This window comes from Ranitomeya variabilis, chromosome 2, assembly GCF_051348905.1.
Source record: "Ranitomeya variabilis isolate aRanVar5 chromosome 2, aRanVar5.hap1, whole genome shotgun sequence".
Classification (NCBI taxonomy): domain Eukaryota; kingdom Metazoa; phylum Chordata; class Amphibia; order Anura; family Dendrobatidae; genus Ranitomeya; species Ranitomeya variabilis.
The window spans coordinates 2,987,398-3,002,487 of record NC_135233.1 but is presented as its reverse complement, the minus strand read 5'-3'; the positions used below and the strand labels follow the sequence as shown (position 1 = coordinate 3,002,487).

The following is a 15,090-nucleotide window of genomic DNA, read 5'->3' as shown; positions in this document are numbered from 1 at the left end:
TATGTCCATATTATGTGCTCCCATTATTACTAAGCTGCTGCTCTACTTGTACCCTGCTATGATTCTGCAGACCGCCTTTCTTGGTGTGTATGATACGTCCATATTATGTGCTCCCATTATTACTAAGCTGCTGCTCTACTTGTACCTGGCTATGATTCTGCAGACCACCTTTCTTGGTGTGTATGATGTATCCATATTATGTGCTCCAATTATTACTGAGCTGCTGCTCTACTTGTACCCTGCTATGATTCTGCAGACCGCCTTTCTTGGTGTGTATGATGTATCCATATTATGTGCACCTATTGTTACTAAGCTGCTGCTCTACTTGTACCCGGCTATGATTCTGCAGACCGCCTTTCTTGGTGTGTATGATGTATCCATATTATGTGCTCCCACTGTTACTAAGCTGCTGCTCTACTTGTACCTGGCTATGATTCTGCAGACCGCCTTTCTTGGTGTGTATGATGTATCCATATTATGTGCACCTATTGTTACTGAGCTGCTGCTCTACTTGTACCCTTCTATGATTCTGCAGACCGCCTTTCTTGGTGTGTATGATGTATCCATATTATGTGCACCCATTGTTACTAAGCTGCGGCTCTACTTGTACCTGGCTATGATTCTGCAGACCGCCTTTCCTGGTGTGTATGATGTGTCCATATTATGTGCACCTATTGTTACTAAGCTGCTGCTCTACTTGTACCCTGCTATGATTCTGCAGACCGCCTTTCTTGGTGTGTATGATGTATCCATATTATGTGCTCCCATTGTTACTAAGCTGCTGCTCTACTTGTACCCGGCTATGATTCTGCAGACCGCCTTTCTTGGTGTGTATGATATGTCCATATTATGTGCTCCCATTATTACTAAGCTGCGGCTCTACTTGTACCCGGCTATGATTCTGCAGACCGCCTTTCCTGGTGTGTATGATGTATCCATATTATGTGCTCCCATTGTTACTAAGCTGCGGCTCTACTTGTACCCTGCTATGATTCTGCAGACCGCCTTTCTTGGTGTGTATGATGTATCCATATTATGTGCACCCATTATTACTAAGCTGCTGCTCTACTTGTACCCTGCTATGATTCTGCAGACCGCCTTTCTTGGTGTGTATGATGTGTCCATATTATGTGCTCCCATTGTTACTAAGCTGCGGCTCTACTTAAACCCTTCTATGATTCTGCAGACCGCCTTTCTTGGTGTGTATGATGTATCCATATTATGTGCACCTATTGTTACTAAGCTGCTGCTCTACTTGTACCCAGCTATGATTCTGCAGACCGCCTTTCTTGGTGTGTATGATGTGTCCATATTATGTGCACCCATTGTTACTAAGCTGCTGCTCTACTTGTACCCAGCTATGATTCTGCAGACCGCCTTTCTTGGTGTGTATGATGTATCCATATTATGTACTCCCATTGTTACTAAGCTGCTGCTCTACTTGTACCTGGCTATGATTCTGCAGACCGCCTTTCTTGGTGTGTATGATGTGTCCATATTATGTGCACCTATTGTTACTAAGCTGCTGCTCTACTTGTACCCGGCTATGATTCTGCAGACCGCCTTTCTTGGTGTGTATGATGTGTCCATATTATGTGCACCCATTATTACTAAGCTGCTGCTCTACTTGTACCCGGCTATGATTCTGCAGACCGCCTTTCTTGGTGTGTATGATGTATCCATATTATGTGCACCCATTGTTACTAAGCTGCTGCTCTACTTGTACCCGGCTATGATTCTGCAGACCGCCTTTCTTGGTGTGTATGATGTATCCATATTATGTGCACCCATTGATACTGACGACCTAATGAAAGCGATGAGAGTAACCATGAAGATTGAAGAAACAGAGGTCCCTCGCACAGTTCAGGATGAGATGTTCGGCAGTCTCAGAACACAAAGAAATAGTGTTCCCAGTCAACCAGCATTTTAGAGCCATGATCCTGGAAGAATGGGAAGATACGGAGGAGTGCCTGCTCATCCCTCTTGACGTTAAAGCCCGTCTTCCTTTTAATCCTTCAGAAATCAAAGAATGGGAGGAAATCCCTAAGGTGGACATTCTTATCGCCAGAGTGGCAAAAAAGACCGCTATACCATTTGAGGACTCTTCCTGCCTGCAGGACGCCACGGACAGGAAGGCAGAGGGTCTGTTGAGAAGAAGTTGGGAGTCCAAGGCGGCGATTATTAACACCAACATAGCAGCCACCTCGGTAGCTAGGTCCATGTGCATCTGGAATGACTAACTCTCCACCCAGATAAAATCTAACTCCCCTAGAGAGGTTATAGCAGAATCTATCTCCATGTTAAAAATGGCGACAGTTTATGGGGGACGCTTCAGCAGAGTCTGTAAAATTTGCGGCTAGAAGTAATGTACTATCCAACTCGGCGCAGCGGGCCATATGGCTTAAAACATGGTCAGGGGATAGCCAATCCAAAAGCAAGCTCTGCTCCATCCCCTTCTCAAGAACACGTCTTCGGTCCTGTACTGGATGACATTTTAGAGAGGGCCGCTGATAACAAAAGGGGGTTTCCGGAGGGAAAAAACCCAAAAAATTTAGTTCCCTTCATAGGCCCCGTCAGCCCTCTAGGCAGGACTATAAGGGAAAGGGAAAAACAGGCAGGTGGAGTTACCCCAAGGGAAGTAAGGGTAGAGTCAACCAATCATCCTCCGCCGCACATAGAAGGTATTGACGCCAGGAAAGTAGGAGGGAGACTGCAGTTTTTTCAAACAGAGTGTGGGGCCATGACCGGCAACAAATGGATCCTGCGAACCATAGGAGAAGGTTACAGGATAGATTTCGCCCATCTCCTCCCTATCGGTTTTGCATCACGAAACTCCAATCATTTCCGTGCAAGACAGGCTCTGGACAGAGGTCAGCAATCTCTTAGAATTGGGGGTGGTCGAGCCGGTACCTATTGTGGAAGGACCACTACTCCTCCCTATTCTCCATAAAAAAGCCTTCGGGCAAATATCGCACCATCATAAATCTAAAACCCCTGAATCAGTGGGTAAGACACAAAAGATTCAAAATGGAGACCATAAAATCTGCCATCTAACTGAGAGAGAGACAACACCATGTGCACTTTAGATCTAAGGGATGCGTATTATCATGTGCCGATTCACCCAGACCACCGCCAATGTTTGAGGTTCACTCTACACCATCATGATTCAGACCATAATTTCCAGTTCACGTGCCTCCCATTTGGCCTATCCTCAGCCCCGCGCATTTTTACGAAAATAATGACGGAGGTGGCAGCCTTTCTGAGGAAACAAGGGATTATCGTGGTCCCCTACCTGGACGACAGCCTGCTGGTAGCAGACTGTTATACACCTCAAACAGCTATCCCGCACTATAAAAGTTCTGGAGGACCTAAGGTGGCAAACTGGGAAAAATCCGATTTACGTCCAGGGACCCAGAAGGTGTTCTTAGGGGTCCTCCTCGATTCCCATCGCAGGATGTACATACCCCACGTGAAGCAGGAGATCAGAAGCAGGATCTGTGCGTTACAGAGGAAAAAGATGACCTCCATCAGATACACCATGAGGATCCTAGGACTGATGACATCCTGCATCCCAAGTGTATGTTGGAGTCAGGCCCACTCAAGATGCCTTCAAAGTGCAGTCCTTGCGTCCTGGAACAGGCATCCCTCGGGCCTAGACAAAAAGATGGTGGTCCCCACCGGACTAAAACATTCCCTGTCATGGTGGACATCCAGGGACAATCTTGGAAGAGGAGTGTCTTAGATCCTTTCCCCCTGCATCCGGATTACCACCGATGAAAGTTAGAACGGATGGGGTGCAGAGGTAGAGGGTCGTTTTCTACAGGACACATGGGGCCCGGAAGACCGGAGAAGATCCTCCAATTAGAGAGCTAAAAGCTGTATGGGAAACTCTGCAACGCTGTCAGGACACTGTCCGAGATTGACATGTAAAAGTCCTGTCGGACAATATCACAGCAGTTTCTTTGTTGCGACGCCAGGGAGGTCCAAGAGGCCAATTTCTGCAGACCTTAGCCGAAATTTTTCAGTGGGCAAAAAGAAAAGTCTGATCCATCTCCGCCTGCACTTGAAAGTTTCTGAGAACATAACGGCAGATTATCTCAGCAGGGAGAAACTTTGGTCCTCAGAGTGAGAACTGAACCCAGAGGTATTCCACCAGCTGACCCAGAGATGGGGAACATAGCGTGTAGACCTGTTTGCAACCTGGAAGAAAGCGAAGGTTGCAAGATTCTTTTCCATAAATCCAGCCGACAGCCCAGAAGGCATAGATACCCTATCTCAGAGTTGGGAAGGTCTTCTGTATGCATTCCCTCCTTTTCCCCTCATACCGAGAATACTGAGGAAAATCAAAGAAGATCAAGCCACAGTGATATTGGTAGCTCCCTTCTGGCCGAAGAGGAGTTGGTTTCCAATGTTGCATTGCATGACTCTGGAAGATCCAGTTCCACTTCCAGACAGACCTGATCTGCTGTCGCAAGGTCCCTTCTGGCACCAACACCCTCATCTTCTGCGCCTGATGGCCTGGATTCTGAACGGAAGATCCTAAGTTCCAGGGGATTGTCAGACAGGGTGGCTACTATGCAGGCGAGTAGGAAACCAATAACATCAGAGATCTATTCCAAGATATGGAAGAGGTTCTGTTCTTACGTGGGCAAATCTACTTTGAGCACAGCCCACCCAGACATTCCCAGAATATTGGACTTCCTTCAGGAGGGATTTGAGCCTAGCACACTGAATGTGCAGATCTCTGACCTTAGTGCGTTCATGGACTTTCCTTTAGCGGACCACCCTTGGGTAGCAAGGTTCTCTCAAGCCATTACCAGATTAAGACCCACAGTCAGAGAAACTGTGCCTCCTTGGAACCTAAACCTGTGTAAATACACTGTGCAGATCCCCCTATGAGCCTCAAGAAGAATCCAGCATCAACTTCCTCTATGAAGACGGCATTCTTGATGGCAGTTACCTCAGCAAAACGTTTGGGTCAATTATAGGCACTGTCAGTCAGGGATCCCTACTTAGAGATCCTAGAGGATCAGTTAATATTTAGGCTTGACCCGTCCTTTTTACTGAAGGTAGTGTAAGAGTCAAATTTGAGCCAAGAGATTATTCTTCCATCTTTTTATCATCTTCCAAAAAATGAGAAGGAAAGGCTGTTTCACACACTTGACGTGAGAAGAGCAGTATTGCGATATGTAGAGGTCACAGCTTCTTGGAGGCAGGATTCGAATCTCTTCTTGCATTATGCTGGGAAAAATAAGGGTAAAAAAACCTCTAAATTAACTTTGTCTAGGTGGATCACGTCTACCATAGCACTAGCATATGAGTCGGAGAAAAAAGATCCCCCACTTAAAATTATAGCCCACTCTACAAGAGCAATTTCTGTGTCCTTGGCCAAAAGAGCAGGGGCTTGCATGGACCAGATTTGCAGGGTAGCAACTTGGTCCAATATAACAACCTTCTGTAGACATTATGAGTTAGATGTTATGTCAGGTCAGCAATTGTCCTATGGACGAAAGGTCCTACAGGTATTGGTCCCACCCTTCAATGCCATTTATTTGGTATCTCTCCTGAAGTGCTGTCATGTGGGACGTCCTGGGAAAACACAAATTCAAATTAGACCTACCGGTAATTATATTTCCAGGAGTCCATCATGGCAGCACCATTACACTCCCTCCCCTGAACTTTGAAACTAATGTGAGATAACATTTGTGTGTAAGTTACATCCATCCTGGTGTAGTGATTGGTAAAAGACACTGGGGTTGAGGAGGAAGGGGGGGCTTTTAACCTCTTGCGCGTTTTCTGTCCCTAGAGGATATACGGGACTGCCTCTTCCTGACGTGCTGTCATGATGGACTCCTGGAAATATGATTACAGGTAGGTCTAATTTGTATTTTTGTGATGTGTGCCACCACCTGGTTCAGCTGTTATTTCCTTATGGTTTTATATACTATTTTCAATAAAATGTTGTATTTTATATCTTCATATTTGGTATGGTCTATTCTGCATCATGTTTTCCTATATGATCCTATCTCATTTTGTGCATGACCCCTGATTCTATATTATTTACTATTTATAAACTTGTTCTGTGTCTGCTAGAATAGAGGAAGCCAGAACCTAGCTGGATAAAGCCGCCATAGCTCCGGACCCTCCCCTCATGAGGCCCCCACATTCATCCGACTCCTCCCCTTCTGAGACACTCCCATTCAGCAGACTCCTCCCTTTCATCAGACTCCTCCCCTTCTGAGACACTCCCATTCATCAGACCCTCCCCTCACAAGGCCCTCCCATTTATGAAACTCCTCCAATTCAACACACTCCCAGTAATCACACTCCTTATATTTACCAGACCCCTCCCCTTCTGAGACACTTCCATTCATCAGACTCCTCCCCTTATGAGACTCTCCCATTCATCAGACTCCTCTCATTCATCAGACTCCTCCCCTTCTGAGACACTACCATTCATCAGACTCCTCAGTTTCTGAGACACTCCCCTTCAGACTCCTCTTACTCATCAGACTCCTCCCCTTCTGAGACACTCCCATTCATCAGACTTCTCCCGTTCTGAGACGCTCCCATTCATCAGACCCCTAACTTTCATCAGATTTTTCCCCTTTTGAGACACTCCCATTCAGAAGACCCCTCCCTTTAATCAGACTCCTCCCCTTCTGAGACACTACCTTTCATCAGACTCCTCCCTTTCTGAGACACTCCCCTTCAGACTCCTCTTACTCATTAGACTCCTCCCCTTCTGAGACACTCCCATTCATCAGACTTCTCCCCTTCTGAGACACTCCCATTCATCAGACCCCTCACTTTCATCACTCTTCCCCTTCAGACACTCCGATTCAGCAGACTCCTCTCATTCATCAGAATCCTCCCTTTCTGAGACACTCCTATTCGTCAGACCCTCCCCTCACGAGGCCCTCCCATTTATCAAACCCTTCCCCTTCTGAGAGACTCCCATTCATCAGACTCCTCCCCTTCTGAGACACTCCCATTCATCAGACTCCTCCCCTTCTGAGACACTCCCATTCAGACTCCTCTTTCATCAGACCCTCCCCTTATGAGACCCCCATTCATCAGAATCCTCCCTTCTGAGACACTCCTATTTATCAGACCTCTCCCCTTGAGACACTCCCATTCATGAAAGTGCTCCCATTCATCAGACTCCTACCCTTTTGAAACACTCCCATTCAGACGCCTCCCATTCAGAAGACTCCTCCCATTCATCTATTACATGGCTCCATCCCCTCAGTCTATATAATAAGAAATACTATATAAAGACCATTCTATCCTGAGCCCCAGCCGCCTACACAAGTAAACGTGCAGTGTAAAGCATGAGGGTGTCAGAGGCCTGGGGCTTGGTGAGTATGTATGGCAGCATGGTAGAGATCCTTCTCCTGGCACCCCTTACCCAGTCAGCGTGAGGCAGGTACTGCAGCTTGTGTGTGACCAGGACGGTGGTGGTCTTGTTATCTCGCAGGATCTTCAGGATGCCGTCCTGCATCAGGTGGTCGCTCAGGTGGATGTCCAAAGCGGAGAAGGGGTCATCCTGTGGAATGTCATAATGGAGGTAACAAACCCTCAATATGGTGGCTGCAGGCCTGAGAGCCAAGTATAAGGCTCTACCACCTGCTCACAATCTGCAGGAGCGAGGAGTCGACCACCTCTGGATTTGAGCAGCCTAGAGGGCATGTGGCGGCTCCGGTGTCTGAGATAAGCAGTTCTGGAATGGTGGTGGCTGCTACTACGGATGCCAGGCCTCAGGCTACACAATTATAAAGGAGTGTGCGGCACTATAACCCCAGTACCAGCGCTATAACCCCAGTACCAGCGCTATAACCCCAGTACCAGCGCTATAACCCCCAGTACCAGCGCTATAACCCCCAGTACCAGCGCTATAACCCCCAGTTCCAGCGCTATAGCCCTCAGTACCAGCGCTATAACCCCCAGTACCAGCGCTATAACCTCCAGTACCAGCGCTATAACCCCAGTACCAGCGCTATAACCCCCAGTACCAGCGCTATAGCCCTCAGTACCAGCGCTATAACCCCCAGTACCAGCGCTATAACTCCCAGTACCAGCGCTATAACCTCCAGTACCAGCGCTATAACTCCCAGTACCAGCGCTATAACTCCCAGTACCAGCGCTATAACTCCCAGTACCAGCGCTATAACTCCCAGTACCAGCGCTATAACTCCCAGTACCAGCGCTATAACTCCCAGTACCAGCGCTATAACTCCCAGTACCAGCGCTATAACTCCCAGTACCAGCGCTATAACCCCCAGTACCAGCGCTATAACCCCCAGTACCAGCGCTATAACCCCCAGCACCAGCGCTATAACCCCCAGTACGAGCGCTATAACTCCCAGTACCAGTACCATCGTATGATAGAGGATTCGCGGGCACCAATAAAATATATAGATAAGCAATACTAGGTAGGGATCAACCTTATGCATACAAAAATATATATGGTAGAAACATGCAAGAACAGAAAGAATATGAATGAGTGTATATTAGGGTGTTTCATTTTTCCGAAGTTATGATTTTCTTATGACTTTGCTTGAATCCTTGGTCTAAGTCATCTAAAAGATCCATGTAAAAAATTTTAATCAATCAATTAATATTTAGAGGTTGCACACTTTGATCACTTTTATCTGAAAGTACTGAAATTCATGAAAATGTATCATCGACATCACACTAATGTGTATGTTGTGTTTCTATTATGCTTTACGGGTAGTTTAACTGAAAAAGAGTACTAGAAGGGAAATTGGTTATTTGAACAGGTGCCTGGTGGTGAATTGAATTTTTGGGGGCTCGACTCCCTTCCAAGGAACAAGTGCTTTTAGTTTTTATTTACCATCACAAGGAAATGAAAGAAACGCTCTCGTGTGCTGCTAAATCCACAAGTATTAAACTAAAGGACGTGTGGAAGAAAGCAAGTATCTCTGTCATGACAGAGGAGAATATCCGAACTCGTATACAGAAGTTATACAAGGAATATCAACATCTGGGTAAAGAGAGATCAAGAAACACTGACAAAGCAAATATGAAGCGGCAGATTTGGAAAGGTGATCTTGTTGAGCTATTTGATATTGCCAGGCAAAATGTGATGTCCATGAATAGCGTACTAGAAGACGATAAAGCATTCCTTATGTCACAAGGAGAGGATCGTAGGAGTTCATCAATGAGTGGTGTAGATAAGGTTCTTGCTTCACAAATTAAAAAGAAGAAAATAAATACAGAAAAAAAGGAGGCATACAAGATGAAACATTATAAAGAAATCACCAAAATGAACAGTGGAACACTCAGTCTCATCTCCATCATCATCAATTCACGAAGAGGACAAATTTTCTGCACCACCAGTGAAAAAATCTTGTGCAGGTCGTAGATTAAAACCTCTGGATTACACACTCACGGCTACATGGGATCGAGAACAACTCTCCATTCGACAAGCAAGTTCTTCATTTATTGCAACTGCAGAAAGCCTTGGTCACGATGTTTCATGCATTTCCATATCTCCATCTACCGTTTTCCGAGCTCGGGCGATTAACAGAAGACAAATGGCTGAGAACATGGAAAAGTCACTGTTTGAAAATCCTCCTCATTTAAGGTACCGTCACACATTGAAATTTTCATCGCTGCGACGGCACGATCCGTGACGTCGCAGCGATCGTATGAATATCGCTCCAGCGTCGTAGACTGCGGTCACACGTTGCAATCACGGCGCTGGAGCGATGCCGAAGTCCCCGGGTAACCAGGGTAAACATCGGGTAACTAAGCGCAGGGCCGCGCTTAGTAACCCGATGTTTACCCTGGTTACCAGCGTAAACGTAAAAAAACAAACCGTACATGCTCACCCGTCGGTGTCCTTCAGGTCCCTTGCCGTCTGCTTCCTGCTCTGAGTGCAGCCGTACAGTGAGAGCAGATCGCAGCACCGCTGTGATCTGCTCTCACTTTCCGGCCGGCACTCAGAGCAGGAAGCAGACGGCAAGGGACCTGAAGGACACCGACGGGTGAGCATGTACGGTTTGTTTTTTTACGTTTACGCTGGTAACCAGGGTAAACATCGGGTTACTAAGCGCGGCCCTGCGCTTAGTTACCCGATGTTTACCATGGTTACAAGCGAAGACATCGCTGGATCGCTGTCACACACAACGATCCAGCGATGTCAGCGGGTGATCAAGCGACGAAAGAAAGTTCCATACGATCTGCTACGACGTACGATTCTCAGCAGGATCCCTGATCGCTGCTGCGTGTCAGACACTGCGATATCGTAACGATATCGCTAGAACGTCACGAATCGTAACGTCGTAGCGATGGAAATTTCAATGTGTGACGGTACCCTTAGTCTTACGTTGGGATAGTGAATTGTTGCCTGAGGGAGTGTCAAATCTCTAGAAGATAGAGCTGCTGTTCTTGAAACTGGAAAAGATTTTGAGCATTTGCTTGGCGTACCTATTGCCCAGAAAGGTACTGGTGAGCTAATGGCTGAAGTTGTTATTCAGGAGGTGGACCGATTCGCGCTACGTGACTGTATCATTGGTATATCTTTCGATACAACTGCATCTAATACAGGAATGATCCAAAGAGCATGTATCAGAATTGAAACTGAATTTGGGCGACCATTGTTGTGGTTGGCTTGCTGCCACCACACCCACGAATTAATCTTGAAAGGAGTGTTTGGTAACTGTTGTAACATACCATCAAGTGGTCCTGACATTCAGATTTTCCAAAAGTTCCAAAATCAGTCGAATTCAGTTGATAAGAAGTCCTATTCCACGATGTTAGATGAAGAAAATCCCATTCAAGGTTTTCTAGAAGAACAACGTGTCAAAATAGTGGACTACCTCAACAATGTCTTGCAAGATAGCAGTCATCCAAGAGAAGATTACAAAGAGCTATTAGAACTATCACTTCTATATCTTGGAGGTTGGGATGAAAACGATTTCGAATTTAGGGTTCCAGGGGCTCTGACTGAAGCAAAGTGGATGGCAAAGGCCATATATGTACTCAGAATTGTGCTATTCACTAAACAACTGCATATTTCTAATGCTGAATTGAAAGGAATAAGAAAAGTAGTGCGTTTTGTCTGTCTAATATATGTCCGCTTTTGGCACGAGGCAGTTGTAAGTCGATGGGCTCCAAAGAATGATTTGGAGATGATACAGCTTTTGCAATATTATCCAGATAAAGATGTCAGAGAAAGTGCCCTCACAGTGGCTAAGAGTCACATTTGGTATCTGTCAGAAACTAACATAGGATTGGCATTTTTGGATGAACGTATCAGTCAGGCTGAGAAGGATAAGATGTTTGAAAATTTAAGAATGAAACCTGCAAAGAAAAAGGGGCTGAAACAGTTGGAAGGTAAAAAACTAGTTTTTGAAGGAAAAGACTCAGCGATTTTGTTACAAGTAAAACAAAGACATTCTATGAATTGTTTGGGATCCACGATGTAGAAGAATATTGCAGTGATACACTAAGAAGCTCCGTCAATGCTCTTAAGGTGGTGAATGACACCGCGGAAAGGCGCATTGCTCTGATAAAGAAGTTTAATCATTCAATCACAGATGAACAACAGAAACAGTTCTTGTTAAGAGTTGTCGAGTATCATAGAAAAGCCATCACCCAGCGAACAAAAGGATAATACGTATGATACTGCCTATCAATGTTACCGCTTATTGTCACTATTATCTAAGTTTTTAATTGTTTGAATTTCCAATAAAAAATACTTAACATTGAAAATCTGTTTTTTGCGTGCTTTTATTAAACTGATAAGTGTGCAACCTCTAAATATTGTTCAATCATCTTGAAATTTGGCAAATATACTTTTTACATTAGTGAGACTCAGGGCATAAGCAAAGTGTGCAAAAATTTGACATTTTAATTTTTACCATACAAAATGAAACACCCTAGTGTATATACAGTGTGTATATATATATATATATATATATATATATATATATATATATATCTCAACAACAAGTGGAACACAATTGTGAAGTTGAACGAAATTTATTGGTTATTTTAAATTTTTTTGGAAATTCAAAAACTGAAAAGTGGGGCGTGTAATATTATTCGGCCCCTTTACCTTAATACTTTGTTGCGCCACCTTTTGCTGTGATTACAAGTCCCTTGGGGAATGTCTCTATCAGTTTTGTACATCGAGAGACTGAAATTCTTGCCCATTCTTCCTTGGCAAACAGCTCGAGCTCAGTGAGGTTTGATGGAGATCGTTTGTGAACAGCAGTTTTCAGCTCTTTCCACAGATTCTCGATTGGATTGAGGTCTGGACTCTGACTTGGTCATTCTAACACCTGGATACGTTTATTTGTGAACCATTCCATTGTGGATTTTGCTTTATATTTGGGATCATTGTCTTCTTGGTCTTCATGATGCTCTCGGTGCTTCACACAGAGCCCTGAGACTATCACAGAGCAGGTGCATTTATACGGAGACTTGATTACACACAGGTGGATTATATTTATCATCATTAGGCATTTAGGACAACACTGGATCATTCAGAGATCCACAATGATCTTCTGGAGGGAGTCTGCTGCACTGAAAGTAAAGGGGCCGAATAATATTGCACGTCCCACTTTTCAGTTTTTGAATTTCCACAAAAATTTAAAATAACCAACAAATTTCATTCAACTTCACAATTGTGTTCCACTTGTTGTTTCTTCACCAAAAATTTACATTTGGTATCTTTATGTTTGAAGCTTGATATGTGGGAAAAGGTTGAAAAGTTCCAGGGGGCCGAATACTTTCAAAAAGCACTGTATGTATGTATATGTGTGTACAGTGTATATATATTACAGACCAAAAGTTTGGACACACCTTCTCATTTAAAGATTTTTCTGTATTTTCATGACTATGAAAATTGTACATTCACACTGAAGGCATCAAAGCTATAAATTATCACATGTGGAATTATATACTTAACAAAAAAGTGTGAAACAACTGAAATGATGTCTTATATTCTAGGTTCTTCAAAGTAGCCACCTTTTGCTTTGATGACTGCTTTGCACACTCTTGGCATTCTCTTGATGAGCTTCAAGAGGTAGTCACCGGGAATGGTCTTCCAACAATCTTGAAGGAGTTCCCAGAGATGCTTAGCACTTGTTGGCTCTTTTGCCTTCACTCTGCGGTCCAGCTCACCCCAAACCATCTCGATTGGGTTCAGGTCTGGTGACTGTGGAGGCCAGGTCATCTGGCGTAGCACCCCATCACTCTCCTTCTTGGTCAAATAGCCCTTACACAGCCTGGAGGTGTGTTTGGGGTCATTGTCCTGTTGAAAAATAAATGATTGTCCAACTAAATGCAAACTGGATGGAATAGCATGCCGCTGCAAGATGCTGTGGTAGCCATGCTGGTTCAGTATGCCTTCTATTTTGAATAAATCCCCAACAGTGTCACCAGCAAAGCCCCCCCACACCATCACACCTCCTCCTCCATGCTTCACGGTGGGAACCAGGCATGTAGAGTCCATCCGTTCACCTTTTCTGCGTCACACAAAGACACGGTGGTTGGAACCAAAGATCTCACATTTGGACTCATCAGACCAAAGCACAGATTTCCCCTGGTCTAATGTCCATTCCTTGTGTTCTTTAGCCCCAACAAGTCTCTTCTGCTTGCTGCCTGTCCTTAGCAGTGGTTTCCTAGCAGCTATTTTACCATGAAGGCCTGCTGCACAAAGTCTCCTCTTAACAGTTGTTATAGAGATGTGTCTGCTGCTAGAAATCTATGTGGCGTTGACCTGGTCTCTAATCTGAGCTGCTGTTAACCTGCGATTTCTGAGGCTGGTGACTCGGATAAACTTATCCTCAGAAGCAGAGGTGACTCTTGGTCTTCCTTTCCTGGGGTGATCCTCATGTGAGCCAGTTTCTTTGTAGCGCTTGATGGTTTTTGCCACTGCACTTGGGGACACTTTCAAAGTTTGTCCAGATTTTCGGCCTGACTGACCTTCATTTCTTAAAGTAATGATGGCCACTCGTTTTTCTTTTCTTAGCTGCTTTTTTCTTGCCATAATACAAATTCTAACAGTCTATTCAGTAGGACTATCAGCTGTGTATCCACCAGACGTCTGCACAACACAACTGATGGTCCCAACCCCATTTATAAGGCAAGAAATCCCACTTATTAAACCTGACAGGGCACACCTGTGAAGTGAAAACCATTCCCGGTGACTACCTCTTGAAGCTCATCAAGAGAATGCCCAGAGTGTGCAAAGCAGTCATCAAAGCAAAAGGTGGCTACTGTGAAGAACCTAGAATATAAGACATAATTTCAGTAGTTTCACACTTTTTGTTAAGTATATAATTCCACATGTGGTAATTCATAGTTTTGATGTCTTCAGTGTGAATTTACAATTTTCATAGTCATGAAAATACAGAAAAATCTTTAAATGAGGTGTGTCCAAACTTTTGGTCTGTACTGTACGTGTGTGTGTGTGTATGTATGTGTATATATATATATTCTTTCTGTTCTTCCATGTTTCTCCTGGTACCAGCACTATAACCCCAGTATTAGTATCAGACACACAGCCCCTTCCCCAGTACCAGTACCGGCACTATAGCAATGTACCCGGTATCTGGGCACGTCCCCGCACTCGTGTGACCCTGTGACCTGCGCCCTTTGTCTGATCCCCCTGTACACAGGTGACCACAGATGATTGCCGCGGTCATGTTGTGGGATTAGCTGCTCACCAGAAAAACGACACTCGTCTGCTGGTACAACGCTCTGGCCACGCTGATGCGCTGCCGCTGACCACCGGACAGGTTAATGCCCTGAAACACAAGACAGGACATCAACCCCCTGCAGCCTGTGCTGCCCAGCTCTGGAACAACTACTGGTCCCGGCAGACCCTGACGTTCTTCTCACACGTTCCCTCCGGTTTGCCTGAGGACGTGGCGCCTCGAGTGGTCATCCGCGGCCCACTCACCCGCTCTCCGATCTGCGTCTGATCCCCGTGGGGCAGGATGTCGATGTCCGGCTGCAGGGAGCAGGCGTCAATCACAGCCTTATACCTGGAGACACACGGGACAGGAAGGGATAACGTGGGGTGTAATCAGAAGCCGAGGAAGAAACGTT

The 15,090-nt window shown here is 45.2% G+C and overlaps 1 protein-coding gene across 4 annotated transcripts in view; it reads right to left on the bottom strand.

Moving 5' to 3' along the window:
- ABCC8 (ATP binding cassette subfamily C member 8) overlaps positions 1-15,090 on the bottom strand; it is a 458,344-nt gene that overhangs the window by 164,950 nt on the left and 278,304 nt on the right. For all 4 annotated transcript variants that reach the window (XR_013220972.1, XR_013220971.1, XR_013220970.1 and 1 more), the window contains exons 20-22: positions 14,942-15,026; positions 14,706-14,786; positions 7,412-7,549 (exon numbers count right to left, since the gene is read on the bottom strand). Coding sequence is in view for 1 of the 4 variants with exons in the window: in XM_077281846.1 (XP_077137961.1) it covers positions 7,412-7,549; positions 14,706-14,786; positions 14,942-15,026 (304 nt within the window). In the remaining 3 variants the exon portion in view is untranslated. The remainder of the gene's footprint in view (positions 1-7,411; positions 7,550-14,705; positions 14,787-14,941; positions 15,027-15,090) is intronic.